Here is a 27,909-nt window from a genome sequence, read left to right as displayed (position 1 = left end):
AACCCTAGGAGGTATGTAATCTTCCTCCAGTTGATAATGTTACACCTTACACTGACAATAATGTTTTGGATTCCTTGATAGCTGTAGAATATGAAGAGTACATTTAACAAGGTAATCCAATGTTAAAGCCAGATCTTATGTTCAAGGCGCTGATGCAAATTACCCCATTCGATCCTACTAGAAAGATTCTTTCAGAGACATATTCTATAGTCACCCCTACACGGCAACATTATGTGCCGTACCCTCTCCGGGCCAGTCGTCCAGAATTAGAGGAATTACTACAATTAGCTCGAGAGGGAACATTATGGGCCAATGTCACAAAACACACAAGGATGGCAAACCCTCATCTCTCAGCACCTCATATAAAAGAGGTCACTTTTAAGTAATCAAATGTAGCAAGCTCTCAAGCCTCTTTATGAGTACAAGTCTCAATCTTGTTACCTAATCGTGCTTGAGTCTAAAGCTTAATTAGTTTAGTTTATTCATCATTATGATCACACTTAGGTATCATCCCCCTTAGCTTAGCCCTCAGGGGGTGCACTTCTAAAAAATCATATGTATCACATGTGTTTAAGGGGCATTTAAAAAACCCCTTAACTAAAATTTTTCCTCCAATAAAACCACCCCTCTTTACTTATAAGCTAACGGATTTTTTTTTGAAGTTGAATTAAAATACCTCTTGTTCTTGTAATCCAGTTAAAATTTTTCCAAAATATAAATTAAAATACCCCTCCTTTTGATCGCATGTGGTACACTAAATTTTTTTGAGGTGAACCCCCCGAGGCTTAGCCTATCACTAATCAAACTATAATTAGTACATGATTAATTAGCTTAGCTTAGCACTAATCACCCTATAATTAGTACATGATTAATTAGCTTAGCTTAGTACTAATCACCCTATAATTAGTACAAGATTAGTTAGCTTAGCTTAGCACTAATCATCCTATAATTAGTACAAGATTAGTTAGCTTAGCTTAGCACTAATCACCTTGTAATTAGTACAAGATTAGTTAGCTTAGCTTAGCACTAATCACACTATAATTAGTACAAGATTAGTTCACCATGGCCAAAATCAACTAATAACAAGTACATATACTTCCTTATACTATATACCATATCTTTGAAAAAAATCCTTGAGCAACTAGCCTAGTTGTCCTTTAATTTGTATATCCCTTTTGTAGCCTATAAGAATTTATTTTCTTGTGGTGATTCATACAAATTCCAAGTTTGAACTTTGTTGTAGCTTCTTTCGATTCCCTTTTATCACATGCATGTTCAAGGACAAGTGGTTCTTCATATTACTTAGTGTAATACGTGTAAGTAGGACAAATTTTGTCTCTTCAATGTTGGTTCAAATTTGGACACATTACCTCGTTGGTATGTTAACCTTTGGGGTTTTTTGCTTTTCACCAAGTCTATGGAAAGTTTCGAAGGGCTTGCACCCATCCCATGTAGAGTGAGATGATTTGATTTTCATGGACTTTATTCTTAAGAGTGACTTGCCTAATAATGATACAAGTGAGATGGGTGTTTATAGTGCACTACCAACACCATGTCATATGAGGATAGAGAACCAAATTTGAGAAGGACTTCAAGGAGAGTTTAAGGGAGGGTTCTTGGGTTTTATTCTTAAGGGTGACTTGCCTATTAATAATGATACAAGTGAGATGGGTGTTTTTTGTGTGCTACCAACACCATGTCATGTGAGGCTTAGCTAAATAGATATGGCAATGTAGTGAGAAAGGAGAGTTCAAGGGAGGGTTCTTGGGTTAGCGAGGAGAATGACTTTGCAGGGTTCCAAAGGAAGGCTTCTTGGCTTAACAAGGAGGACTTCAAGGAGGGTTCTTGGTTTAGCAAGGATAAGGACTTCAAGGAGGGTTCTTGGTTAGCAAGGAGAAGGACTTAAATGGAGTTGGGTTAGCAAGGAGAAGTACTTTAAGAAGAGTTCCAAATGGATTTGGGTTAGCAACAAGGAGAGGTTTATTGAGAATGTAATTAAAGAACTATAAGGAGAGGACTTAAATGGAAGCAAGGAGAGGTTTAGTGAGAATGTAATTAAAGAACTATAAGGAGAGGACTTAAATGGAGCTAGGTTAGCAAGGAGAGGACTTAAATGGAGCTGGGTTAGCAAGGAGAGGTTTAGTGAGAACATGCTCTTCATCTTCTTCATCAATCTCTTCATTGTAATGACCGACATGATTAGTATGTGAAAGCCCCATGTAGCATGATGACCATTGATGCGGTCAATATGTGAAAACCCCATGTAGTACACATGTGTTTAAGGGGTTATTAAGAAATCCCATATCTGTAGATTTTTATAATCTAGGTACAACCCTATGTAAGTTTTAAGATGATAAAAGTATCCTTTTTGTATTAATATTTTCATTTTTTAAATAAAAAATATATTAAATTCATGTGTTGTGTGCTTGCTAGTATTGTTTGTTTTGAGGAACACTTGTCCCTAATGGTACAACAAAGGAGACATGTTGTGATTACCGTAACTATGGTTGTTGGGCTTCTTGTTAGTCGCGGGGTTAGCTTGGGATAACCCTCTCTTAGGATTAACATGAAATGTTTGAAACATTATGGCATCCAACATGGTTTGACCACTTTCTGAGAGGGTGAACCTTGAGGTTACTAGTCTTCCTCCCACTTCTTCATTGGAGCTTTGCCCAAAGATAGGGTCATTTAGTTCTCTATGAAGTTTATGGCGCTGTTTACAGAGCCAGTTGGTGAATGTGGGCTCCTCGGAGGACCATGGTGTCTCCTATTTCTAGGTGTTCTATTATTCCTCTACTCACATTTGTGTTTAGTGTTAGCTCATTTCTTCCCAAAGCTCCTCTTTTGATGTGGATTGAAGGAGTCTAGCCTTGTTATCAAGGGGGGAGGGAGACACTCTACTAAGTGGTTAGTCATTTTCTTGGATTGAAGGTTAGGTGGGTTTGAGGAAGTCTGGTTTGATGCACTATAGTCAATTGTATTATTATTTCCGGGTAGTTGCAAGATCAGGGTGCCCAGTTTTGTCCACTCAAGCACCATGTAAACAGTAAAAAAACAGGCATTTGTTTACCTTTAGTGGCTTATCTCTCAGTAAATGAAGGAATTTCGTTGCAATTTCTTTTGTTGGAACATCATATTCAAAGTTGAAAATATAGTTGCATGATTTGATTAAGCATTAGATAGTTAAAAGTCCTCATTTTCTTAGGTACAAAGTTGAAAATATAGTTGCATGATTTGATTAAGCATTAGATAGTTAAAAGTCCTCATTTTCTTAGGTACAAAGTCAATGTATACACTTTGTCCCAAATTTGAGCTGATTCCATAAAATGCTAATATCTTTTACATATAAACTCATATGAGATTCCCACTTTGTACCTTAGATCTTCACATAATATGGAGCTTAACTTGATTTTTTGAGAAAATTTTAAGATATTTGTCTATTTTCTTTAAATATTTCAAGGTCTTTAAAGTGTTATAATATACGCCACTTTTTGTACCCACAATAGCTACCACTTAAAATCCTTAATCTTGTAGATCAAAAGAGTGGCCAGATACTGAGACATTAGTAGAATGTGGTAGTTAGTAAAAATTGCAAATCCAATGGTTGGATTTTTAATGATCTCTTTTTCAAAATTCTTCCAGACTATCAGAAGGCCTGTAAATATTAATAATCTAATTAGTAAAATTACATTTTTAATGTGAATCATCTAAAACCTATAGGGACTAGTGTACTTGTAATGGTGCATCTATGGAAAAATAAATTGGTTCACTCTAAGTATGGAAAGATCATTTGTTTATCATTTCATCATATTTTTGATTAATTTTGATTAATTAGACTAATTTATATTAATTTAAGTTATATTGGGTTAATTTAAGGGCAAGCATATTTTCTATTATTTGCTTGATCTCATTTTAAGTACCTTGTCCTCCAAAATTTGCTCTCCAAGCATTGTCCCAGTCCAGCATAAACTCGATAAAACTGGACACCCTGATCTTGCAACAACCCTTCCAACAATTAGTTTCTAGATCAGGTTTGTATTAAGGAGAGCGGTCTTTAGTGCTTCTTGAACTAAGTTTGAAACTCAAACACGTGTATTCCGCTACTTATGGTCTAATCAAGCTACAAAAAAATAAATTAAGTTTTTTGGGATTTTGAATTCGTAAATTTTTTATTTTATTTTTGCTAGGCTCATGTCTTTAGATTCACACCTCTAAACTCATATGTCCAGGCTCACGTCCATAGGTTTATGTGTCTATGCTCACGTCTTCACGCTCATGTCTATAGGATCACTTCGATAGGCTCACATCTTTTTGTATGAACAAGGCTCACATCATTTTTGTATGAACTAGGCTCATGTCTACAAGTTCACGTCTGCAGGTTCACATAGGTAGGCTTATGTACTTTATTTTTATGAAATAGGCATACCGAAAGGAAAAGGATTTTCCTTGGAATTTATAGCTAGTACAGATTGTATGACAAGAAAATCCTTAAAGGACATGAGTAGGTATGTCCTTACAAGTCTTTAAGGCAGTAATAATGGGTTCGTACAGTATTGGGTGTACCTACCTCACGTCTGTTGGCTTACATCTCCAAATTCATGCCTACGTCTGTAAGCTCATAAGTCTAGACTCACATATTTTTTTGCGAGATTGTGGACTCATGTCTCTAACCCGAGAGCTGGTTTGGCCTAGTTTTTGGAGTTTTTTAAAAGAGTTTTTAGAATTGATGGGGAGTGATTAAGTGTGAATGGTGGTTATGCAAGTATTTAAGTATTTTTAAATTATTTTTTAATAGATTTACATGCTTCTAAGCTACTAATTCAAATAATGCATCAAATGCATGAACATATTTAATTATTCCACTCTAATCCCCACCTAATGAACCTTAATGCTCATGTTGTGTTTAGAGTGGATTTCACTCTTAACCATAATTGCTTATAGCTCTATTCCTTGGCTCACAATAAAATATAAGCCTTTTAAGCTCTAAATTATGCAAATCACCAAGAAACCAAGGTTTTTCCCTTCAAAGATATGAAAACAGAATGCCTAGATGCAAATAGACTTCAAATCAAAAGAAAAAACAACAAACCAAACATGTCCAAGACTCTAAAACTGTATGTTTTTTGGAGTGTGACCTCCTAATCAACATCGAGCAATATTGGGTAATCCCAATAGCTTGGAATGGACTAATGAATGGAGCTAAGCCGTAGGCTAGTCCTCATGGGCAGTGCTAAATATGTTCAAGTCAAGAGTTTACCTTAGCCTTACTGAAGCATGTGTGTCATTAGGCATTACCTTAGATCCACAATTGCAACTTCCCGATGTGGGTGCACGAGCTTGTTCATCCTCACTCCGTTGTTCAAGTCAAGAGCTTACCTTAGCCTTGATGAAGCATATGTTGTTGGCCATAATTGCAACTTCTTGATGTGGGCACGCTAGCTCATTTTTCCTCACTCCACAGTCACACCGGAATGCTTCTTTGCCAGTGAGGTGAAGGGAGAGCTCTCTTCGCCTAGAGGCAAATAGAGATAGCCCTTTGCAATGGTTCTCTCTCACAAAAGAAGACAGAGCAAGAAAGGAAGCTAATGCAAGCAAAAAACCTACAAGCAATCCTATCTAGCAAGCATCCATCAAAAGCGATAGAGAACAAGCAAGAAAGAGTAGAAAAGGAGGTATTCTATTGTAAGGGAATGATTGTGTATTGCTTATTAAAAAATGGCTTATATATAAGTGACTAGTTTTCACACTAGGCCGACCAAACTTAAAAATAGTCCAACCTCTATTATTAGTCTTAGGCAAGTACGTACGTGGAGTCCCTATACTTTCCTGATTTTGACATTAAGCTCAAGGTATTCCAGTGTCCTTATGAAAGATAAGAGCAGGTAAGACGATAAAGTGTCTTATAGTGTATGTTGGGCAAGGGTAAAACCATGTTAACCTATGGAGTGGTTAATATATGGCCTACAGGGGACATGTCTACACAAATTGAGGGGGTCATAGGCTGAGCATTACATGTGGGGGATAGTCTTTGTTGTAGTGCATGTGCAGAGGGGGCGGGGGGCAGAGGGGGGGGGGAGAGAGAGAGCACGATGGAGACAATGTCGTGGAGGAGTAGGTTGGTTGTGGCAGGAGGAGAGCGAGAGAGAGAGAGAGAGAGAGCACGATGGAGACAATGTCGTGGAGGAGTAGGTTGGTTGGCAGGAGGAGCATGCGAGCAGTGTCATGGAGTGGGGGAGGAAGGGAGCAAGAGGAGGTTGAGGTAGGGCCAAGAAAATGTGGAAAATAGGAGCCTGGACTTAGATACTAATCTTTTACATTGATGTGAATCAATACCTAAGTGAAGAGGATACCCAAATAGAATTAGGTCGAGGAACACGACTTTCTGTGATGAACGAGTAGACTCTCCTCTCAGAGGTTTATGAACCCTTCAAAATTTTGTTAAACATTTTCCCTTTTATGTAAATACATAAGGATCTTTAAAAAAAACATAAGAATCTTCTGTTAAGCATTTCCCTTTTATATAAATACATAAGAATCTTTTATAATCTTTTGTTAATTGTATAAATACATAAGAATATTTTATAATCTTTTGTTAATTGTATAAATACATAAGAATATTTCGGGGGGAAAAAAAGGATAATATGGTTTTCAATAAGTATTGCTTTCATGCATTATTTTGAGACGTGAAAAATCGTGAAGTGCATGATGGAAAGTTTTAACAACGCGGCTGTTGGTCCAAAACACCGATTCGCATGATTTTTCTTCTGATCAGTGCTAGTCCACTCCAAACCCTCGATTTAATTAACAAATTCCAGGATTACCACTGCCCTTAATCAACTCGGTCGATTATTGCTAAACGCTTTAAAATTTGACAAAACCTTTAACGGATCCGACGCTCTGCATTGCTTTGATCACAGGTATTTTTCCGATCATACTAAATCTCCAATTATTCTGATGATTATACATCTCAAATCATCCTGATATTATTGCTGATTAATTGATTCTTTACTGTGGTCAGGTTCCTAATTATTAGTTAGTGATCTACAAGAAGCCGTGCTGCAGTCGGAAAACCTTGCCTTCGTATGAATAATCTAAAGGATTCCAAGGTACCGACCGATTTTCAATAACCTGTTCTAATTTATCAATTCTATTGATTATTTGTATGAAATTATCGTAGATAATGAAGCTCTGGAAGCCTGCTAATTATTGCATGGGCACGCACTATTTATCACTAATAATCTACATAATCCCAGTTTAAAAAACCTAAAAGTTCAGTTGATTAAACCTTTAATGTAATCAGAAACAATGCCAAATAACTAGCAACAGCCATTTAACTGATTTTTACTAAACTGCTAATTTAGATGATAATTAGCAATGCCAAAATAGCGACACTTATCGAAGGAGTTTATAACTAATATGATTAAATTGCTAATCTAGATGATAAACAATGCCAAAGTAGCAATACTTATAGAAAGAAATGGCTGCATGTTATGACTTGGGATTCAAGAAGATCCTCAGAAGGCCATTAATCTCTTCGGATTGTGCAACAAACAGCAACAATCACACTAATTATTTTCCTGCAACAAGCAAAAGAGCATCCGGTTTCTATGATCTCTTTATTTCAAGAGAAAAACCGGTATAAATCTTTGTACTTCACTTATTAATTGACTTTTACAATACATTAATAAAGCTATTTAACAGGCACGTTCCCCAGATTCGATTGTATAACTGTGCTTTGACCATGGATTAATCACTTTACAGGGGTTTATCAAAATCTGAACTGATCACATTACATGGGTTTATCAAAATCTTAACTGATCACCATTAAATAATGCCAATTTTAGATTGATTTTGTGGTTTGAGTTGGACATAAGCAACATATTTCCATAAGATGGTTAGTTTATACACTAATCAAATCTGCCCATTTTTTCTTATTAGCCCAAACCCTCTTCAAAACAATTCGAAAACAGCTATGGTTATGAGAAGATATGGCGCCCAACGAGGGCCAAGGTCGAGGGAGCTGGTGCTTCAAGCCTTGGGAGTAACATGACAAGTAGAGAGCCTGACCAGGTGAATTTTCTTAACCCCATGGTGGTCATGTGTTACATAAAATGCAAAGTATTTTGCTTCGATATAAACATTATTAATGAATAATTGCTAATATATATGCTCTTCATAGAATGAATAAGAATTAATCAATAATCATTGAAAAAAAAGGGGCATGTATGGCAAATGCATTGATATAAGTAGGAGTTGGAATGTTAACTCATGTATAAGCCTTCAATTATAAATGCACTGATAAGTAGGGGTTGGAATGTTGACTCATGTATAAGCCTTCAATTATAAATGCACTGATAAGTAGGACTTGGAGTGTTTACTCATGTATAAGCCTTCAATTATAAATGCACTTATAAGTAGGACTTGGAGTGTTTACTCATGTACAAGCCTTCAATTATAAATGCACTGATAAGTAGGACTTGGAGTGTTTACTCATGTATAAGCCTTCAATTATAAATGAATTTTTATATGGGTCTTCAATTATAAATGTTTTTTTCCTTCTAAATTATAAAATGATGCCTTGTAGTGGAGGCCATCTATAAGATACATTGATCCAGGGACGGGGGCATCGATATACTATCAACCATGGAAACCAAATAAAAGGCATATCATACCAAAGGCTCAAAACGTTGAGAGTACTGGGGATAAATCAACAAGGAAAAAGTACATTACAGTTGGCAAGCCTCCCAATGGCTCGGAGTGGCCTTCTCCACGGGCTCCAGGAACATGTATTCCAAGACCACAATGGGAACCTCCTTTTAGAAAAGGCAGCAACGATGATCTCAAGGTACCCTTGAAGGCTCAAACTTATATTTATGCATGCACACATGCAAGAAAGCATGTATCCCCCCCCCCACACACACACACACCCACACACATGCATGCATGCATACACATGAAAATTCATGTGCATGCACACATGTGCACATATGTGCATATGTGCATGCACACTCAAACACATGCTTGCATGCGTGCATAAACACTCCCCTTAACTCACACACATGCATGCATGTGTGCGCACACACATACACCCACACCCCACACGCATGCATGCATGTGCACGCATGCGCACACACACACACACATGCATGCATGTGCACATATGTGCATCTGTGCATGCACACTCAAACACATGCTTGCATGCATGCACAGATACCCCCCCTCTTCCCCCTAACTCATACACATGGTTGCATGTGTGCGCGCACACATACACCCACACCCCACACCCGCACACACACACACACACAAACCCCATCCACTCTATTCAAGAATACACACACAACCCTCCTCCACCCAAGCATATGATTTGAGGCTCATGTATTGGTTGGGTCATAAATAATCAACTTAAGTGGCCACCAATTGTGGATGCAGCCTACAAAGAACCCAAGAAAACATCTTGAAACATTTAGAGATGAGTATGAATCTAGTGGAGTAAGAACCACCTTGGATCCAAAATCCTCTCTACCGCCTGTGATAGGCAAGAGGCGTCTATGCACTTATAGAAATGAGCAATTGTCATTTGGAGTTGGAGCTGCATTAAAATATTCGGACTACAACGAAACAGTTCTTCTATAAATAAAATGCACACATGTACATACAAAGAGAAATGCAGATCGTCAACATCAACAACATGTGTCCTCTAAAAAAAATGCACACATGTACATACAAAGAGAAATGCATGCGGATCATCATCAGCATCAACAACATGGGTCCTTAAACTATGGTAAAGCTCATCTCACTAAGGAATTCCCAAAGGTAGATTACACATAAGACAACACTAAGATTTGTGACTTTGTTTGTTTATTTGTTTTGTTGTTTCTTTGGCTTGAATTCTTTGTACACAAAATGTAAACTTCCTACCAAGATGAAAAAGTGTGGCAGAGATGAGGATTTCCATAATGTTTGTTCATGTATATTGAATTTCATATTTGTGCAAAATTTAGAGCTATTCCATCAATGCACCCCTAGCCCATTTATGTGTCTTCTCATTTGAAATTCATGGGTTGCCTATATTTTAAGGTGATAAGGCAAGGCTCACAATGTGTAAATATAACAACTGGGTCACACCTTTGGTCGCCTAATATTATGTACATGGTTTCTCAATTTACATAAGTCTACTCTTAAGGTATTTATTAAAGTACAAACTTGGGGTTTTTCCTCACCTTAAAGCCACTCACCAGTTTCCAAATTAGAAGGCTCCAAGCCACTCACCAGTTTCCAAATTAGAAGGCTCCAAACCACTCACCAATCTCCAAGCTATTCACACCAGAAGGCTCTATTATATTTTAATATTTTGAAATTTCTTGTTATATTGTATAGGGCTTGCTCATAAGAAAATTACCCTAACTTATTATTGGTATGGGATTTTGATATGTCTAATCGAGGGCATACCCATTGGTACATTATCTTTAGGACTCCAAGTCATTGAATTTGTGTGCGTGTGTGTGTGTGTGTGCGCGCGCGCGTGTGTGTATGCGTGCGTGCGTGCGTGTGTTTGTTATGCATGCATGCGTGCATGTGTGTATGCTTGTGTGTGCATATGAGAGAGACAGAGAGAGAGAGAGAGAGAAGGTGTACCTAAGTAAACATCACATCAGAAGATCAAAAGTACTAACAAATTTGGTATATATAGTGCATGATGATACTAGGTGCTTATATTGGTTTTAAGATGTGAAGGAAAAATGAATACTATTTAACCCTAAGTTTGAAAGTGAAGGCATAGCTAAGTATACATAGCGCATCAAGAGAACTTATAAATTTGGCATATTATGTAGTGTGTGATGACACTAGGAGTTTTCATAGATTGCAATTAAGATGTGAAGGCAAAATTAGTACACTTTTTAACCATAAATCTCTCTCTCTCTCTCTCTCTCTCTCTCTCTCTCTCTCTCACACACACACACACAGCTAAACACAACAACATGCCCTCGCTTTGGCAACAGCAACACCCAACTCTCAAACTCAGCCCTAGAACATCCCTACTCTTGTGTGAAGGATGTTATTAAGCAATTATAGCTTCGAAAAATGGCCTAACACGCCATTTAACCAAATCTTTAGTGGTTATAGTCAAGCTGATTGGCCCCATTTGTTCTCGAATGTCTTTGAGAATTGTGCTGTTGTCTTATTACCTAGTTTTGAAGGTGTTCCACCATATGTATAAGATTAAATTACCTGAGTTTAACACTTTAAAAATTAGCACTAGAATTGTCATTAAGCCATAAAAGTGGCTTTAACTAGAATACTAGCTTAAGGCTTATTTCTACATTTTATAGAAATTTGAAGATAAATAAACTAAAAGACTTATGAAATCACTTGAGTATGCTTAGTTTTCACATGGAAAGAGTTTTGAAGAAAAAAATATATATGTAGAAAATTTGGGATTTTCAAAAGAACACTAAAATTGGCTTTAAAAGGGTGTTACAGCCTTTCTTTGGAGAAGCATGTAAAAAATAATGTTTCTAGTTTATGAAAAACATATTTGAGAATGGTTTATATTTTACTGAAAGTGTGTTTCAAATTGAAACTCAATTTTAAGCATCTTAGCAAAGTACACAACCATGGAAAAGCATGTTTTTTTGTTCTTGATACAGCTTTTCAACTACTATCTTGCATTGGGAATGCTTCTCTATAGAAAATTGATAATATTCATTGAACAACTTAGTGCATAAAAAGAGGACATAAATGTGCTTATGGAAGGCAAATGCCTCATCTTTGGAACCTGCTGAAACCATATTGTGACCTAGATACTATCATGAAAAATCCTTTGTAAGAACTATTAAAAAGCTAATTCTACTTTAATCAGATTCTGACCAAAAATAGTTGCATGGCATGTCAAGTCCATACTTACCTCAACTGAAACAAAAGCATACAAATTCAGGAATTACACTACATGATGGCAATCGCCCCGTTCGCACTGCGCGACAATAAATTATGAAAAAAGGTGTAAAAGTTAAATTGATACTATGTTGAAGACAAGCAAATAAGCAAAGGACAGCCCACTTACATTCAGACTCTTAAAATATATTATGAGTTCAAACATAGGGAGCATTATTGAAAAATCTTTATTAAGAGGGGAAAAATAAACAATAAGAGTGCTCAAGTTTTCTTTTCATAGCAAGCCCAAAACAAATTCTATATCAGAAGTTGTCTTTGTATTACAGCATCATATTCTAAAATCAATTTCTCATTAACATGATCCTTTTCTCCCTTCTGGGCTTTGAAAGTCATCCGCTCAAGTTGTTAATTCATGTCAGATGTGGTGAATGATGGTCCTTCAGAGGGACGACAAGAAGATATGAGGCCATATAAAATGATGCCCATTTGCAAGACTGTAGCCCTACTCACATTAACTTGTATAACTCTTCATTTCATGTACATGACCTTATGAATATATTACCACAAGCATGACCCAACATGGCAGCTTGTTACACTGGTGAGGTATTTTCCCCTCCAAAAGAGAGCTTCAGCACCAACCAATAAGGTTGGCTCTACATAAAAATCGTGAAGCCTCGTGTGTAAGGCCCCTTTCCTGATTCAATTTTCACTTTTTTAAGTTCTAGGCTTGAATCATTAGTACTATACTTTCCCCCCACAATTGAGGGCTCATCAGCATGACTGATAATATTACCTTCGGCTTGGTGTAAAGAAACCAGGTTGATTTTATATATTATATACATCACTATAGACCATCGTTAATTGCTCTCAATAAATGAGAGAACAGCATCCGTATGCATGGAAAAGAGCTGAGTATCCACGAAAAGCTGCTCACACATCAAGAAAATCATTCCTTAGAAGGAAGCATCAAATTTGAATAAACAAAAGGAGAATGCTATATTGCCAACATTCCCAAAAACGCATGACTTATCCATCCTATGAGACATCAACTACAAAAGGCCCATTCAACATATTCAATTCTTGCATCTACTATATGATAGAAAGTAAATGACATAAGAGCATTATAAAGGACTTAACCTTCATAAAAGGGTGATCTTTGCTTTCAAAGTCTTCCACAAAACTATCCTTCAAAAGCAACGACACCTGTGAAACAAGGTGTTTGTTTCCTGGTTAACAAAAATATGCCCAACACAAAGTAGACAGGTATATCTACTAGTAGACAATTAATAGAGAGAACCCTTGCAACTCACATCAAATATAGAAAGTGGACATGACGGAAGGTTTTCTATGTAAAATCATGAATAGCCCAACGAAACGAACAAGAAACATAATTTCAAGAAAGGTGCAGAAAGGTGAAGCAAGCAGGTGTACCAAAGCAGCCACTGAGCTTTACAAGTGGATGCACGTTCTGAACATCCTTTCTACTATCCTGATCAAATGGTGCCAGCTTCAAATCTATCTTTTAAAAATTTTGGCACCATCCAATCGCTCAATGATACACACTATCAAATCCTTCTCTACTATCCTGATCTAGTGGTACTGCCTTCAAGTCTGTCTTGGAGCTTCCACTTGATAGATACCCCCGGCTAGCCCTGGAGTCCTTGAGACAGTTGACACTTGAGGGAGATACAGAGTGCTGGTATGCACAGGTAGGCACTTGGTTTGGTATGCACGGTATGCAGATGGAGGCACTCCCCCCCTTCCAGTACAGCATAGATGCCCCGTCATTTGCTCTCAGCCACACAGAGCGGAATAGGGTTATCAGACTGGATACTCAGAGGACATGGAGTTCACCTAGCCGTCCACTAAGGACAAAGATGGCCTTCTACAGAGATCACCTCCTATGCCTGACAAAGGATGGGTTCATCAACTGTCCACGCTACATGGACATACACCTATCTTTTGGGGTGAGATGTGCCATTGGCCAGATCCGCACCTCGTCCCACCAGTTGAGAGTGGAGACTACCAGATATGGGCCTAGGGCGGCCGCACCAGAGCACAAGATATGCCAGCTCTTTCACACAGAGCCCGAGACAGAGGACCATTACATATGCTGATGCCCCGTGTACTATGAGATTCGGGGGAGGTTCCACTGCCTCTTCCGAGCTGGGTTCGGACCACTTTCCAGGATCATGGACTTCCCGGATCAGAGATGCCTGGGCCTTTTTCTTCTAGAGCTCCGTAGAAACAGGGAGTCCTTAGTGAGATCCAAATCAGTTGTACTTGCTCGAGGACCAGCACAGAGAGCTCTCATTGACTTCTTCCATACCAGCACTTCGAGGGCCGATCCACCCATCATACCCAGACCACACGCTAGTGTAGGAGCTCGGCCGAGAGGTGTGACACTCGACAGAGCCACTGAGTTATGCAGAGCTCGACGCCCCAGACCCCATGGCCCTCGCCCACGGCCACGCCACCACACGAAGATCCGGGCCATCATCTCCCATCATCGCAGGACCTCGTGCCAGCTCATTTTTACCACCTTGAGCACCATGTCACAGCAGCCCATGAGGGATGTATTAGGGTGATATGAGAGCTCTCTGCTCATGTACCTAGATCAGATTTTAAAGTTCTAGATTTTTGTTATCTTTCTTTATTACTATTTTGTACCCAGGATTATGTACCTCATGGATATGATGTAACCTTTTGGTCTCATAGGTCATTTTGGCCTTTTGAAGACGTTAATACAACTTTCTTTCTTTCTCCTATGTTTTGCTTCCACATTGTGCAACTTTATCATTGCCTCATATTGTGTCAAGGATAAATAGGCTCATGGTTTCTCATGCCAGTTGTCTTGGTCAAGGATAAATCACATGGCTCTAGTTTCTCATGCCCAACCCAATACAAGGCCTAGTGCCCATTCAACACATGAGATGCAGATATTCTAACAGCTCATACTGTGCAAATGTCTAAAGAAGGAAAGTTGATGAAGATGCGACCACGGACACTCCAGCATTGCAGATATTGGATACACCGCAGAAGATGCACTTGCCCACTTGTCTCCTCAAAACACAATGCCACCTTGAACAGCGAAGAAATCTGCTTGGCTTAGAATTCCCACACCAGTGTGTGCAGTGAACTCCAAGTATAGAATGATGAGCTCACAGACATACCACGCCCATAATCTCCCAACGATGAACTATGAACACATCACGTCTCAAAACCTCGAACAATGAACTTGGAACACATCCAATCCATACTCTCTATTACACCAAACAATGAATTTGAAACGCATTCAATCCATAGCTACCAAAGCTGGCCTGGTCCTGCCATTTTTGTTTTCATGCTTGGAACTCCGACGCACGGTTCCCATGCACCTGATCCCACTCTTCCACGTGAGGTGATACAAGCAATGTATGTTTCCAGCTCTACACAGAAAACTCTCCTGCAGTTTGAGGATTTGCACCTCCTGGCAACATACAGCCACAATGGCTGTTCTAGCCTGTTCTCTTGCTTCTATTCATTGATTTGCAAGTCTCCATACAAACTGTTGTATATACTGTGTGAGAGTTTTGCTGGGCACACTCTTCCTCGGAGAGGAGCAGCAGTTGCAATGGTTCATCATATTGAGGACCGAAAATGGAAGGATAGATCATAGAAGAGATGCCCAGGCAATGTCTATTATTGCTTTGTTTGTGAAGAGGTCAATTATACCTCATATCAGATTTTGTCAAATACCAAATGATGCTTGGGACAATATGTTAAACACGTCAAAAGTCAAGTATGATGCTCGAGTTTTCTTCTTGAGAAACCAACTGTATAACTTGACGATGCACAAAGGCGATGCTATGACTGATCACCTCAGAACGATCAAGGATTAGAGAGAGCAATTGCTTAATACTCATAAGGTTGTTAATGATAGACAATTGCTGTCTATTGGAAATTATAGTGATGGACGTTGTGACATTGAGGGAGAGTGAGCACCTTCAATTATTTAGAAATGTGCAAAGGCTATTTGTAAATGGGCAAATGTAGAAGAAGAGTCTACAAAACATAGCCATCTCACTGGGGTGATACAAAACTGTCCATGGAATCTCATCATGGAATACCAAGAACATGGAACATGAGAGGAGCATCAGCCCCCAATAGATGGTATACCACTCTCCAAAATATCAAGCATGGGGCTTATGAGTATGGCCGAGAGGTCTCCCTCAGCTACGTCACGTGGAAAGGTAGCTCAATGGTGGTGGAGCATGTCCTGTATCTAGAGCTGATGAGGGGATCATGGCTGACGTCCATTTGCCAGGGGCGTCAAGCATGCTGGAATGCACAAGCCCAGTCCGAGGTAACTCCTCTCGGGTGAGGTGGATCCAGAGCACCCAAGGTGGGTCCACAGGATCCACTGTTGTATGGGTGTCTTCCACCTCCTCTGTCCGGAAGAAATTGGAGATGGTTGGCTAGCAAGGGAAGGGTCGGGATAGCTACGGAAGCTCTCTCAAGAAAGTGTCCGTGTGTCTGCGGAGCTTAAGCAAGAAAAGCCCTAGGCAATGCTGGTCTGGGAAGTCAATGATCCTAGAGAGTGGACCAAATCCCTCACAAAATAGACAGTGAAATCTCCCGTGGATCTCATAGTATACTGGGCAGCAACATAAAAAAGTCACGGAGAGAGTTTTTGAGTTGAGAGCAGCAAGGTATCATTACCAAAAGTCAACATTGGAGCACTCTCAACAATTGGTTCCCTAAAACCCCAACAAAAAAATATCTCCTTATAGCAAACTGAGGCTTAATAAAAGGCTGATAAGAAGCCTGTCAAGAGCAAGCAGTAGAGCGACAAGAAGAAAACATCGAGGCATACAAGACCAACAATTTCAACAGCTTCTTTATGTGTAGAAGATAGCAAGCATCAAGCGGACAATTGCAGCAGCAATCTCTCTAGGTGGCTCCTTGCAGTGTACAACAAAAGCTCTCTCGTGAGGTTGCCAAGGAAAGGCATTTATTCTCTCTACAGAACTAGAGGCCACTTCATACCCATTCTGCAGGCATTATGGATGGCTTCTCAAACTCAAGCTTCAACAAGGAGGTCTAGTAATCCAAGGTGAAGCAGCACACCATGCATAGAGGCAGAAAAGTTCAGGCCACTCACAACCTACAGTAGCTCCTCCAGTTTGAAGCAAGCAAGACCAGAAGGTGGGGCAAGAACCACAGCGCCAACGCAGAGCTCCCACAATGCCCGAGTCCATCCTCTACAAGCTCTCAACAGCCTCGGACTCGTCTAGTGCGAGTAAGTTGTAAGGGTACTCCACTTCTATTTGTCTCCATCCACCTGGAGCGTAAGATTTTCCCATTGTCATGTCGGTGGTTATGATTTTAGGGAAGGGCCAAAATTGGAGGCAACTCGCTTAGACTGCTCTAACCAATGAGTATGGAGTATAAGGACAAGCATGCAAGAGCACCAAGGTATTTCATCACTAAAGAGTGCTGAAAATTATAGTAATGGACGTTGTGTCATTAAGGGGGAGGGTGCACCTTAGATTATTTGGGAATGGTTCATGTGTTTAAAGGTTTGTAAATCAGTAGACGTAAAAGGGAAAGGGTCGAAGAAGAGTCTGGAAGGATGGTCAAATAATGATGAGTTAGAGATTGCATTTACTGCAATCAAAGTTGTCAATGAGTTTGTCATGATCTCCACATAATGTGGGTCATTTGTGTGGCACATGAGGTGGGATCATTGTGCATATGAGCTCATTGGGGCTATAAATTCTAATGTACTTTGGCTGTTGGATTTATAACAAGGTTTGCAATACAATTAGCACTTATGTTTTGAGTTGATCCTTGTTATTAGCCCTCTATTATTTTAATCATTTTACTATGGATTTACTAAGAGGCTTTGACCCACCATGATTTTTCACATGGTTTCAGAGTCATCTCCTTGTAGCCAAGGAGTTTAAACTTTAGCCAAATAGGACTGTAAGCTAGAAAAAGATCACTGATAATGAGTGATAAGATAGTCCTTTTCCTTGTGTGATTAGGTATGTGAGATTATTAAATTGAGTTTAGGATAAGGTATTGTAAACCGGCCTGACGGGCGGTGAAACAAACACTTGCACATAGAACACTTCAACACCATTGAAGACCTAGAAAAGGAAAACAAACAAGGGGAGCTAGAGTGCTCCTGCAAACAGTACACGGACACCGATTGGCCCCAAATCGCAGTGGCGCCCCTTGCGGTATTTCTTTAATTGATTATAAGAGCTTTGATTACAATATAAGGCTGAGAACTCAGCCGTCGCAGTAGAACCCTTGAAGCCTGCAAACAACCTGCATCTGGCTTCTTGTCCACTCGGCATCCACAAACAAATCCAGCCATTGTTCACATCGAAAGACTCTCTCACATTGAGTCTGCATACAGAAGCTTTCTCCCATAATCAAGGCTGCCACAACCATCCATAGCCTCTCACACTATGAACAGCATCACACCCTGACACATCCAGTGCTTCTCCATCACAACACAGACTCCCAAACTCTCTCTCAAAAGAGAACTCGTATCACAGCACAGCATACCATACAGTCAACACACCTGTACCAACCCTCTCTACCTTCCAAGGGTACTATCCATCTCTGTCATGGATTCCCTATCCCCTGTCCAATCAGAGATCCAAAGGAATATGAGAGTGATGTCCCAACTCTTGATCATAAAAGGAAAGATTTCCTAAAGAAGTATGAAGATTGTTTTGCACATACTCTTCTAGGAGAGCTACCTCCTAAGAGACCAAAAGATCATTAGCAGATTAGCATCATGCTAGGAAGCTCACCTCCTAACAGATCTCCTTATCGTGTGAGTCAAGCTCAACAAGAGGAGAATATGAAGCAAGTGACCGAGCTATTGGAAAAGGGTCTGATCAGACCTAGCTCATCAACTTTTTGCTCCCCAATCTTACTGGTTCAAAAAAAGGATGGTTCTTGGCATATGTGCATTGATTACACGGCTCTTAAAACAAGATCACTGTGAAGAACAAGTTTCCTATTCCTAGGATTGACGATATCCTAGATAGATTGGATGGAGCCACTATCTTTAGCATGATTGACTTGAAGAGTGGTTACCATCAAGTCAAGATTGTTCTAGAGGACATTCACAAGACCGCATTCAGGACTACTTTTGGACTCTATGAGTATTTGGTGATGTCTTTTGGTCTTACCAATGCCCCGGCTACTTTCAACCGAATGATGGAAAGAATATTTCGAGCACATAGAAAGTTTGCAGCTACTTTCTTTGATGACATTATTGTGTATTCAAAGAATGAAGAAGAGCATCGAAAGCACTTGGATATGGTGTTTCAGGAATTGCGGAAGCACAAGTTATATGTGAATGGTAAGAAGAGTGAGTTCTTTTTGTCAGAGATTCACTACTTGAACTATATAGTGTCTAAGGAAGGGGTCAAGATGGACCCAGAAAAGGTCAAGGCTATTATGGAATGGCCAGAGTTGACTAGTGTGCATATAGTTCGAAGATTCCTTGGCTTATGCTCTTACTATGAGAAATTCATCAAGTGGTAGCAAGTCCACTACATGATTTGACAAGGAAAGCCATGGGATTTCGGTGGGCCAAAGCTGAGAAAGAATCCTTTGAAAGCATTAAAGTTTTATGCTAGCAAAGGACCAGTGTTGATTATTCCAGACTTATCAAAGTCTTTTATGTTTCAGTGTGATGCCTCAGAAGATAGCGTTGGAGCAGTCTTGAACCAAGAGGGCCATGACGTGGCCTATGAGAGTCGAAGACTTCAAGGAGTCGAAAAGACCACACCCACATACGAGAAAGAATTGATGGCTATCATTCATGCTCTAAAGATTTGGAAGCACTACCTTATGGTGGGTGTTGAGTTTATTATCAAAACGGATCATCAAAGTCTTAGGTATTTTATGTCTCAACCTAAGATATCAGAAAAGCATATAAGATGGGCTAGTTATTTGGCCCAATTTCATTTTCAGATTATGCATACCCATGGTAAAGACGACAAAGTAGTGCGAGCTCCGCTTCTCCCCCCCCCCCCCCCCCCCCCGCTGCTTCTCGCCATCGCGCCCCCCTCTCCCCCCCGCCAGTCCACCGCTTCCTCCGCCGTCCTCTCCCCCGCCTTCTTCATTGCGCCCCTCTTCGCCGTTTCTCCCCCGCCTTCTGCCTAGCGTCCTCCCCCGCCTTCGCTCCCCTGCCTCCCTCCTCGTTTCCGCCTTCTTTCCCCCCGCCTTCTCTTCCCTCGCCACCTTCCACGCTGCCTGCCCCGCCATTCCCCCCGCCGCTTGCTTCCTTCCCCCGTCATTTTTTTCCTCCGCCTCTCTATCCCCTTCGCCTCCTTCTACCCCGCCTCTCTTCTCTCCCCCGTCACCTCTCCCCCCTCCGCCTTCTCTCTCCTCCCTATCGCCTCGCCCCTCCGCCCACCGCTAACTCCTCCCCGCCTCAGCTTCGCCCCGCCCCCGCTATCCTGTAGCCCTCCGCCTCTTTTTTCCTTGCAGGGCTGTGTCCCTCCCGTTGGTGACCCCGGTTTCTGGCCTTTTCCCTCTGGAGGACTCCATGGAAGCCGCTCCGACTAACCCTGCCGATTCCGGTCTCCGTCTGGAGTTCACAGCTGAAGATCTTCAGTTGTTTGTTTCCACAGTTTCCGCTCTTGAGGCCTCCTCCTTGGTCTGCAAGATAGTGGGTAGCCGTCCGATGCGGAGAGAGCTTCGCAACCTTCTGCAAGGCAGCCTTGTTGGTGTGCCCGCCAAGATCGTCAGCGTAGATTTTTTGGGACGTGGCTACTACCAGGTGGATTTCGAGTCCCCACAGGCAGCTCAGATGGTGCTGGCTCGGAGCCCCATTGCCCTCCGCTCATCCCGGGCGTTCCTGGCGCGATGGACTCATGGTTTCGACCCCGCTTCTGGCCCGCTAGCAGGCGCGACAGGTTTCCCCGTCACTATCTGCTTTCCTGGACTCCGTAGGGAGTACTTGCCCCTCTTGTCATCCATTGGCAAGGCGTTCGGGCAGGTGGTGGAGACGCCTCAGACAGCGGCTTCAGTGATTGCTCGGGCAGCAGGACTCCCGGCCATTCGGGTTGTGGTTCCGTCACCGGAGTCCCTCCCGAAGACGATCCTTCTCCCTTGTCTTTCTGGAGGACATATGATACAGCGCGTGGAGTATTCGGGCCTCCCCGGCCAGTGCTACGCATGTCGGGAGATGGGCCATCTCGCACGCGCCTGTCCCCGCAAGGGGGCTCATCCTTCACGCTATGCCGCCTCTGGACCCCCTGTGCAGGAGACCCGAGGGGTGGCCATCCACCTCAGAGACCGGACATCCCTGGCTCGCCATCATCTGACGAGCAGGCGCCATCATCTGACGAGCAGGCCCCGGCGGAGGATGCCGCGCAGTCCCAGGAGGCTGGCGGGTGGCAGGAGGTTCGCCGGCGGAAACGCCCGGCCCGCAGGGTCCGTCGCAGACGCCAGCAGGCAGCACAGGCTGGCGGACAGGCGACCCCGGTTGGCGTACAGGCACCTACCCGCACTTATGCTCCTGTCAGGGATAGGCGGCCAGCAGGTCCCACCCCGATGGACGAGGATTCAGACTCAGTGCCCGTTGAGGCCGCTGGTGGAGCCTCCCACGTGGAGACCCCGCTCCCGCCTCCCCCCGAGGGGGGGCCCGCCCCCTCCTTGGAGCAGATTCCTGAGGATCCTGGGCCGCACTCTTCGACCCCCGGCTCCCCTTCCCCTCACCCGGAGAGCACTCCTTCCACCCTCCCCTCTCCCCCCCCAGCCCCCCCCTCCCGCCTCCCCCGGCGGCCCCCCCTGACACCTATCCTCTGGCAGATGCCTCTCCATCCTCTCCTCGCTCTCCCTCCTCCTCGCCGCGAGCCTCCATCCCTCCCTCGGCCTCTCCAGGTTACTTCGCCAGACCACCCACTGCCCCGGGGCAGCGCAGCTGGATAGGCCAGAGCTCAGTCCAGCGGCTGTTCCACCGCCACTCCGGGCCGGTGGAGATGGCGATCCTTGCTTCGCCCGTTACAGAGTTCTCTCCAGCCTCCCCTGGGGGGCCCCCGCGAGTGATGGGGCTACCAGTGGATTACGGTTTTTTCAGGTGCCTCTAGCTGGACGCTGGCCCATTCGAGACACTGGTCGCGCCCTTGCGAGTTTGCGTGGTATGCCATCCCTCTCGTTCTCCCTCAGTGGTGAGCAGCATGGTGGCTTTCTCCTTTCCTCTCAGTGTTGCCCCAGACACAGCATGGGATAGCAACTCTGTAGAGGAAGTTTTGCGTGATCAGATACTGGAGTTTTCTCACCACTTCAGTGACCTGGGGCTCACGGACCTATTGCAGACCCGATTACACTCAGCCCGCATGAGCTTGTTTGGTATAGGAGACTGGCGGGCGGATCCGGTCCACACCTCAGTTGAGGCGGTGCTTCTGATTCTCCTCCATGCCGCCCCGAGGGTGCAGCCTACCTTTAGATACATATATGCAGAGGATTGGTCTCACGCCTATGCCCTGGACAGGGCGAAGGCGGAGTGGGGCTGGACACAGAGACAGGTCACCCTCTTTTTGGAGAGACTCCGCACCCGGACAGACAGTGATTATTCTCCCTCCAAGCCGGCGCCCAAGACTCACAGAGTGGAGGGCAGATCATCCGGGCCGGCTGAGAGGGGTGAGCCAGTGGAGGCTGCTTCACTTGCCATAGCTCATCCATGAGGATCCTCTCATGGAACATCCAGGGTCTCGGTGGACATCGCTGCTACATTGGTCGGGGCAGACTTCGCCAGGAGATCCAGAGGGCTCTCGTTGGAGGACCCATAGATATCCTTTTCATCCAGGAGCACCACCTTTCTGCCGGGCGTACCTGCACCTGCGGGAAGATCTTGCCAGGCAGGAGTCACACTTTTTGGTCACCGGCATATGGCTCCCAGGGGAACCAGGGTGGAGTATGCATCTCAGTCAGCGAGCAGCTTCTATCCGAGGTTGTGGACTCTGGCATTCTGGTCCAGGGTCGTGTGCAGTGGATCATCCTTCGGGTTGGGGAAGACCGCATTGGCTTCCTCAACTTCTACGCCCCTAATGGGGCGACTGGGAGAGCCGAGTTCTGGAGCACCATTAGGCAGTCCCTCCCCTTGGCAGACCACTGGTGCCTCGGAGGGGATTGCAACATGCTGGAGGATGCAGAGGATAGGATGGGGGGCAGCCAGGAGACCATTCATGGGCCGGAGCTCGCTGCCTGGGAGGAACTAGTGCTACAGGTGAGAGGCCAGGATCCGTGGACTCTCCCGGAGTTTGGCAGGTTGCAGGGGAGTCTTTCTTTCTCGCGCTCGGATAGACGGGCCACAGGAGTTAACCTTTCCCGCATCGACAGGTTTTACATTGATGAGTGGGCCTGTGATAGAGGTGGCACAGTGGGCATACTTGCAGGCTCCTCGTTTTCAGACCACTTTCCAGTGCTTCTCCAGATCGAGGACCCCACGAGAGGAGAGCAGGGCCAGAGCGTCCGGATTCCAGATTGTCTCATAGAGGAGCCCGAGATTGCGATCAGAGTTGAGCAGGTCTGGCAGGAGCTACAGTTCAGGAGAGGATCGGCAGCCAGCGATCTTGACAGCAGCTTGCAGGAGATCAGCCAGATGCTCAGACAGGCTGCCTTGGACCGGCTGGAGGCCTTCAGAGAGCAGGAGAGGAGCCTACGGGGGAGTCTAGCGTCCCTCCAGAGACTCCAGGAGAGGGATCCTACGAGCCCTTGGATCTCAGAGCAGATGGAGTCAGCTCGCACTGAGATCAGATCCATCGAGGAGAGGAGGGTGGAGTTCCGATTCCATGCTCGGGCTTCTTTTTGGACACAGGCTGGAGACAGAGTGACTCGAGATTTCTTTGAGGCGACAGGGCCTCGCTTCAGACGAGAGGGTCTCAGGCGTCTTCGGCAGGCTGATGGCCAGGTTGTGGTGGATCCCCCCAGGGTTCGGGCTATAGCCACAGATTTTCACAGGGATCTTCTCTCTGCTGAGCCAGCAGATGACAGGGTGAGAGAGGCTCGGGAGGCATACTGGAGCTTCACGAGACCGGTTGTGCCGGCCCATTTGCAGCACTCCCTTCTCTCCCCCTTCTCGGATACGGAACTGGAGGAGGCTCTTCAGGCATTACCTCGGGGCAAATGCCCAGGAGAGGACGGTCTTTCGGTGGCTTTCTTCCAGAGGTACTGGGGCCTCTTACATAGGGGCTTCAGATTGGCATTCCAGGAGATTATGGAGTCAGGAGTCATGCCGGACAGCATGGCAGAGGGGTTGATCCACTTGATCCCCAAAGAGGGAGGAGACAGACTGGAGATTAGACAGTGGAGACCGATCACCTTGCTAGGCACGGCCTACAAGGTCCTAGCTAAGGCGATCAACAGGCGGCTTCAGCCTCACCTTCCGGACATCATCCACTCCACGCAGACAGGCTTCATCCAGGATAGGAGCATCCTGGATAACATTTTCTCTTTCTGGGAGGCTACGGCTCTGGCTAGATTTCGACAGGAGGATCTGGCAGTGCTCCTTCTCGACTTCGAGAAGGCATACGATCGGGTGGACTGGGCCTTCTTGGAAGGCACTATGGAGAGGATGGGCTTCCCCCCTCAGTGGATTCGTGGGGTCTCTGCACTCTACACATCGGCTCATAGCCAGGTGCTGATACAGGGCGTGCGCGGAGAGAGGTTCCAGCTCTCGCGCTCGGTGCGGCAGGGGTGCCCTTTGGCGCCCTTTCTTTTTCTTTTTGTGGCGGAGGCCATGAGCACTTTTTTGACGGCACAGGATACAGGTTTGCGGGGCCTCCAGCTTCCCATCCGCACCTCGGAGGAGCTCCTAGACTCGGAGTTTGCGGATGACACTGCTGTCTATCTTCAGGGAGGTGAGGAGAACCTCCGCCGCTTCGCCTTAGCCATGGACAGGTTTTGCAGAGCTTCGGGCGCCTTGATCAACTGGCACAAGTCGTGTGGGTTGTGGGTCAGCTCTATGCCCCCCGCCCCCCCCCCGACTTGGAGGCCAGTTGACGGTTTTCAGTGGCTGCCCCCCGGCACTACAGTGCGTTATTTGGGATGCTATGTGGGCATTGACATATCTCCGGAGCAGCAGATAGCCCCCCTTCTTCTGAGCATTCGGAAGAAGCTTCTGTATTGGAGTACCGCTCGTTTATCTCTGGCTGGCCGAGTAGTTGTGGCCAACCAGGTTCTGCTTGCTACTATGTGGTACATCACTTCTTGCTGGGCCTTCTCTCGGGCGTGCATTGGCCAGGTGCAGAGGCTCATCAGGAACTTTCTTTGGTCCGGTGGCGACGGGCGGCCCGCCAGGGCCAAGGTGGCATGGGCGGTGATCACTCAGCCGAGGGAGAGAGGCGGCCTGGGCATTGTTGATCCTATTTGCCAAAGCCGAGCATTGCTTGGCAAGTTGGTAGTTCGTGGCCTCCTGCCAGGCGCTGAGCCGTGGAAGGAGTTTCTTGTTTCCAGGATGCTCAGCTGTACCCCTTCTCTTAGCGGCCCCTGGACCCCCCGGCATCAGGTGGATCTTTACAGAGCAGCGATCCAGAGGAGTGGGCCTTGGCTTCGAGGAGCATTTTGCAGCTAGCCTTCTGAGGGCCTGGGCGCATCTGAGGCCGTCACTCTTCCAGACTCCCCCGGGCACCGATGAGGAGCGCCTGAGGCAGCCTTTGATCTGGAACCCCTTGATTCGTCTCCCCAGTGGCCATATGGTTGGATCGCGGTCTCACGTGTCGTGGGGCCCGCTGAGCTCTGGCCGAGCCCAGTCCCTAGACGACTGGATAGGTTTTCAGCAGCTGCCTCTAGAGGCTCAGGAGAGGAGACTCAGTGGGATGAGGGGCAGAGAGTTCATGAGACAGGACATTGAGGCGGCCATCCCCCGGGAGTGGCGGACCCCAGTACAGGACCCTCCACCTCCACAGTGGATGGGTGTCTTCACTCGGCATGAGATCCTTCTAGCGGTCTGCGGCACAGCGGAGAGAGTCGCCCCACTCACTTTCGAGGTGGGAGAGGGTGGCCAGCTTCAGAGGACACGACTAGATTTGGATGGGCTCCAGGGATGTATTCTTCAAAGGGTGCGGGTGGTCGGCTTTCATCAGAGACAGTGGCATGTAGACCCCTCACCGGCCTCGATAGGGGAGGACTGTTCTTGGAGATTATGGGCTTGGGACAGCATGCCTCTTATTCGCCTTCAGTGGGATCCAGGTGAGTGGTTTTGGCGAGATCCCTACTTGGCCCCTACCAGCCCAGGCATCCCCTCTTTTCAGTACACAGCGAGGCTGGGGCGGAGGATTCAGAGACACAGGATAGCGAGCACCCCGGCGGCGGCCGAGCATTGGCGGCGACAGGGGCTCTCCCCTGCCTTTCTTAGGGACTTCTGGCAGCGCCTTTGGGCTAGCTTCCGGCCCCGGAAGGTGACGCTGTTTCTCTGGCTCACAGCGCATAGAGGACTGGCTGTGGGGGCTTGGCTAGCTTTCGGTAGTCACCCAGCGTCCTGCCCTCGGTGCGGCCATGCACAGGAGTCGCAGCGGCACTGCTTATGGGATTGCCCACAGGCACAGCAGGTCTGGCAGCGCGCTCTCAGGATGGTTTTTGCAGGCTCACCAGGCGAGATGCTGGTGACGTGGGGTGCGGTGGCTTGGGCCACGGACAGCGGCCCGGCCCTTGGATATGAGGACGTCCCTGGCAGTGCGACCATCCAGGTCTCTGACAGGGCGATGGCGGTGGTTCCGACGCCAGACTTCTCTTCGGCAGCCCCTCAGGAGGGGGTCGGGCACAGATGGGAGTTGATCAGCAGCATGACGACTTGGCACATTTGGAGAGCCCGATGCAGGGAGGCCATTGACCGCCAGGCGACTCCACCGGCGGAGGTCATACAGGCCCTCTGGGTGGACATCATTCACACCTTGAGAGGTCACTGGGGGAAACTCCAGGGCGACTCGGATCGCATGAGAGGGCGCCGCAAGGCTTTCCTCCGCATTTGGCAGCCTGGCCCTTTCCTCACCGCGAGGGGCGAGGATGTCACTTGGCACTACAGGCCTCCAGTTTGGCTTTTCTCACCTCCCACATGTACTACTAGGTAGCCCCCCCCAGAGAGCGGCCAGCCATGGGGGTGGAGCTCAGGAGTTCACTGTGTTTTTTTATCCCTCCTTGCGAGGTGAGCTTTGTAGCCTTATGGCGTTTTCTCATTAACTAATAGAAGGATCTTTTTTCCGGGAAAAAAAAAAAAAAGACGACAAAGTAGCAGATGCTCTATCTCGAAGACTCATGACCCATGCAGTATCTATGGGGTATCATTTGGACTTCACTACGATGAAAGATCTTTATGTTACAAATGAGGATTTCAAGGGCACTTGGAACAAGTTGTAGAACGGTTATGTCATCAAGGAAGGATTCCTTATGATGCAAACCCGTTTATGTGTAACTAAGGATTTGAGGTCAAAAGTAATGGAAGAATGCCACGCCCCACCTTACATGGGACATAGAGATATCTTGACAACAACTCAGACTTTGGAGTGTTATTTCTATTGGCCTAGCATGAGAAGGGACATTGAGCAATATATTCGAGAATGTTTGGTTTGTCAAAAGGTCAAGTTTGATTGACAAACACATAAGCAATAAGGAGCTTAAATTCAGTAGAGTTAGTTGCCATCCTTGCAACATCAATCAAAAAAAAAAAAAAAACCACTCTTATGAACCAATCAAACTCTTTGGTAACTCTTGAAGGAGTGGATTAAAAAACAAGACAGTAGAACAAACTAGGGAAATAGACATCTTGTCCTAGCAAGAAGCATGGTATCATCCTTTCAAACTTAAAGGATGTTGTCATCAGCACAAACAATTTCTGCAAGTGTGGTATGGAAAATCTATACACAAAGCCACTACCTCCCAAAGAGACACTCGACTTATGTCAAAAAAAAAGAAAAAGATCCAAGGGAGTATTCCAACATAACTTGTACAGGAGCAACTCCAGAGCCTTCCAGCTACACTTTCACGGATATTGTTATTTGA

General features: G+C 44.8%; 2 protein-coding genes across 4 annotated transcripts in view; one reads left to right on the top strand and one right to left on the bottom strand.

Annotated features, from left to right (window-relative positions):
• The first annotated feature begins 6,747 nt into the window (after positions 1 to 6,747).
• Positions 6,748 to 10,002, top strand: LOC147619898 (uncharacterized). 2 transcript variants are annotated; one of them, XM_086772660.1, is made up of 6 exons: positions 6,748 to 6,917; positions 7,019 to 7,106; positions 7,438 to 7,636; positions 7,939 to 8,070; positions 8,585 to 8,845; positions 9,430 to 10,002. In XM_086772660.1, the coding sequence occupies exons 3-6, from the start codon at positions 7,478 to 7,480 to the stop codon at positions 9,631 to 9,633; spliced, it is 756 nt and encodes a 251-aa protein (XP_086628786.1). In that variant the 5' UTR covers positions 6,748 to 6,917; positions 7,019 to 7,106; positions 7,438 to 7,477; the 3' UTR covers positions 9,634 to 10,002. The 2 variants fall into 2 exon arrangements, with proteins under 2 accessions (XP_086628786.1, XP_086628787.1); XM_086772661.1 differs by lacking the exon at positions 7,438 to 7,636.
• A 2,103-nt stretch (positions 10,003 to 12,105) lies between these two features.
• The window catches only part of LOC147619895 (uncharacterized), a 77,075-nt gene continuing 61,271 nt past the window's right edge, over positions 12,106 to 27,909 (bottom strand). The window contains exons 17-19 of one of the 2 annotated variants that reach the window (XR_015270100.1): positions 13,030 to 13,095; positions 12,686 to 12,818; positions 12,106 to 12,586 (exon numbers count right to left, since the gene is read on the bottom strand). Coding sequence is in view for 1 of the 2 variants with exons in the window: in XM_086825756.1 (XP_086681882.1) it covers positions 12,750 to 12,818; positions 13,030 to 13,095 (135 nt within the window). In the remaining variant the exon portion in view is untranslated. Of the gene's footprint in view, positions 12,819 to 13,029; positions 13,096 to 27,909 lie in introns of both variants that reach the window. The other variant, XM_086825756.1, reaches the window with a different exon arrangement.

This window comes from Cibotium barometz, chromosome 32 (genome assembly GCF_041138505.1).
Source record: "Cibotium barometz isolate CiBa-2024 chromosome 32, ASM4113850v1, whole genome shotgun sequence".
NCBI classification, from domain to species: Eukaryota; Viridiplantae; Streptophyta; class Polypodiopsida; order Cyatheales; family Cibotiaceae; genus Cibotium; species Cibotium barometz.
Note: the sequence above shows the minus strand (reverse complement) of the source record. Positions and strands in the feature narration are given on the sequence as shown.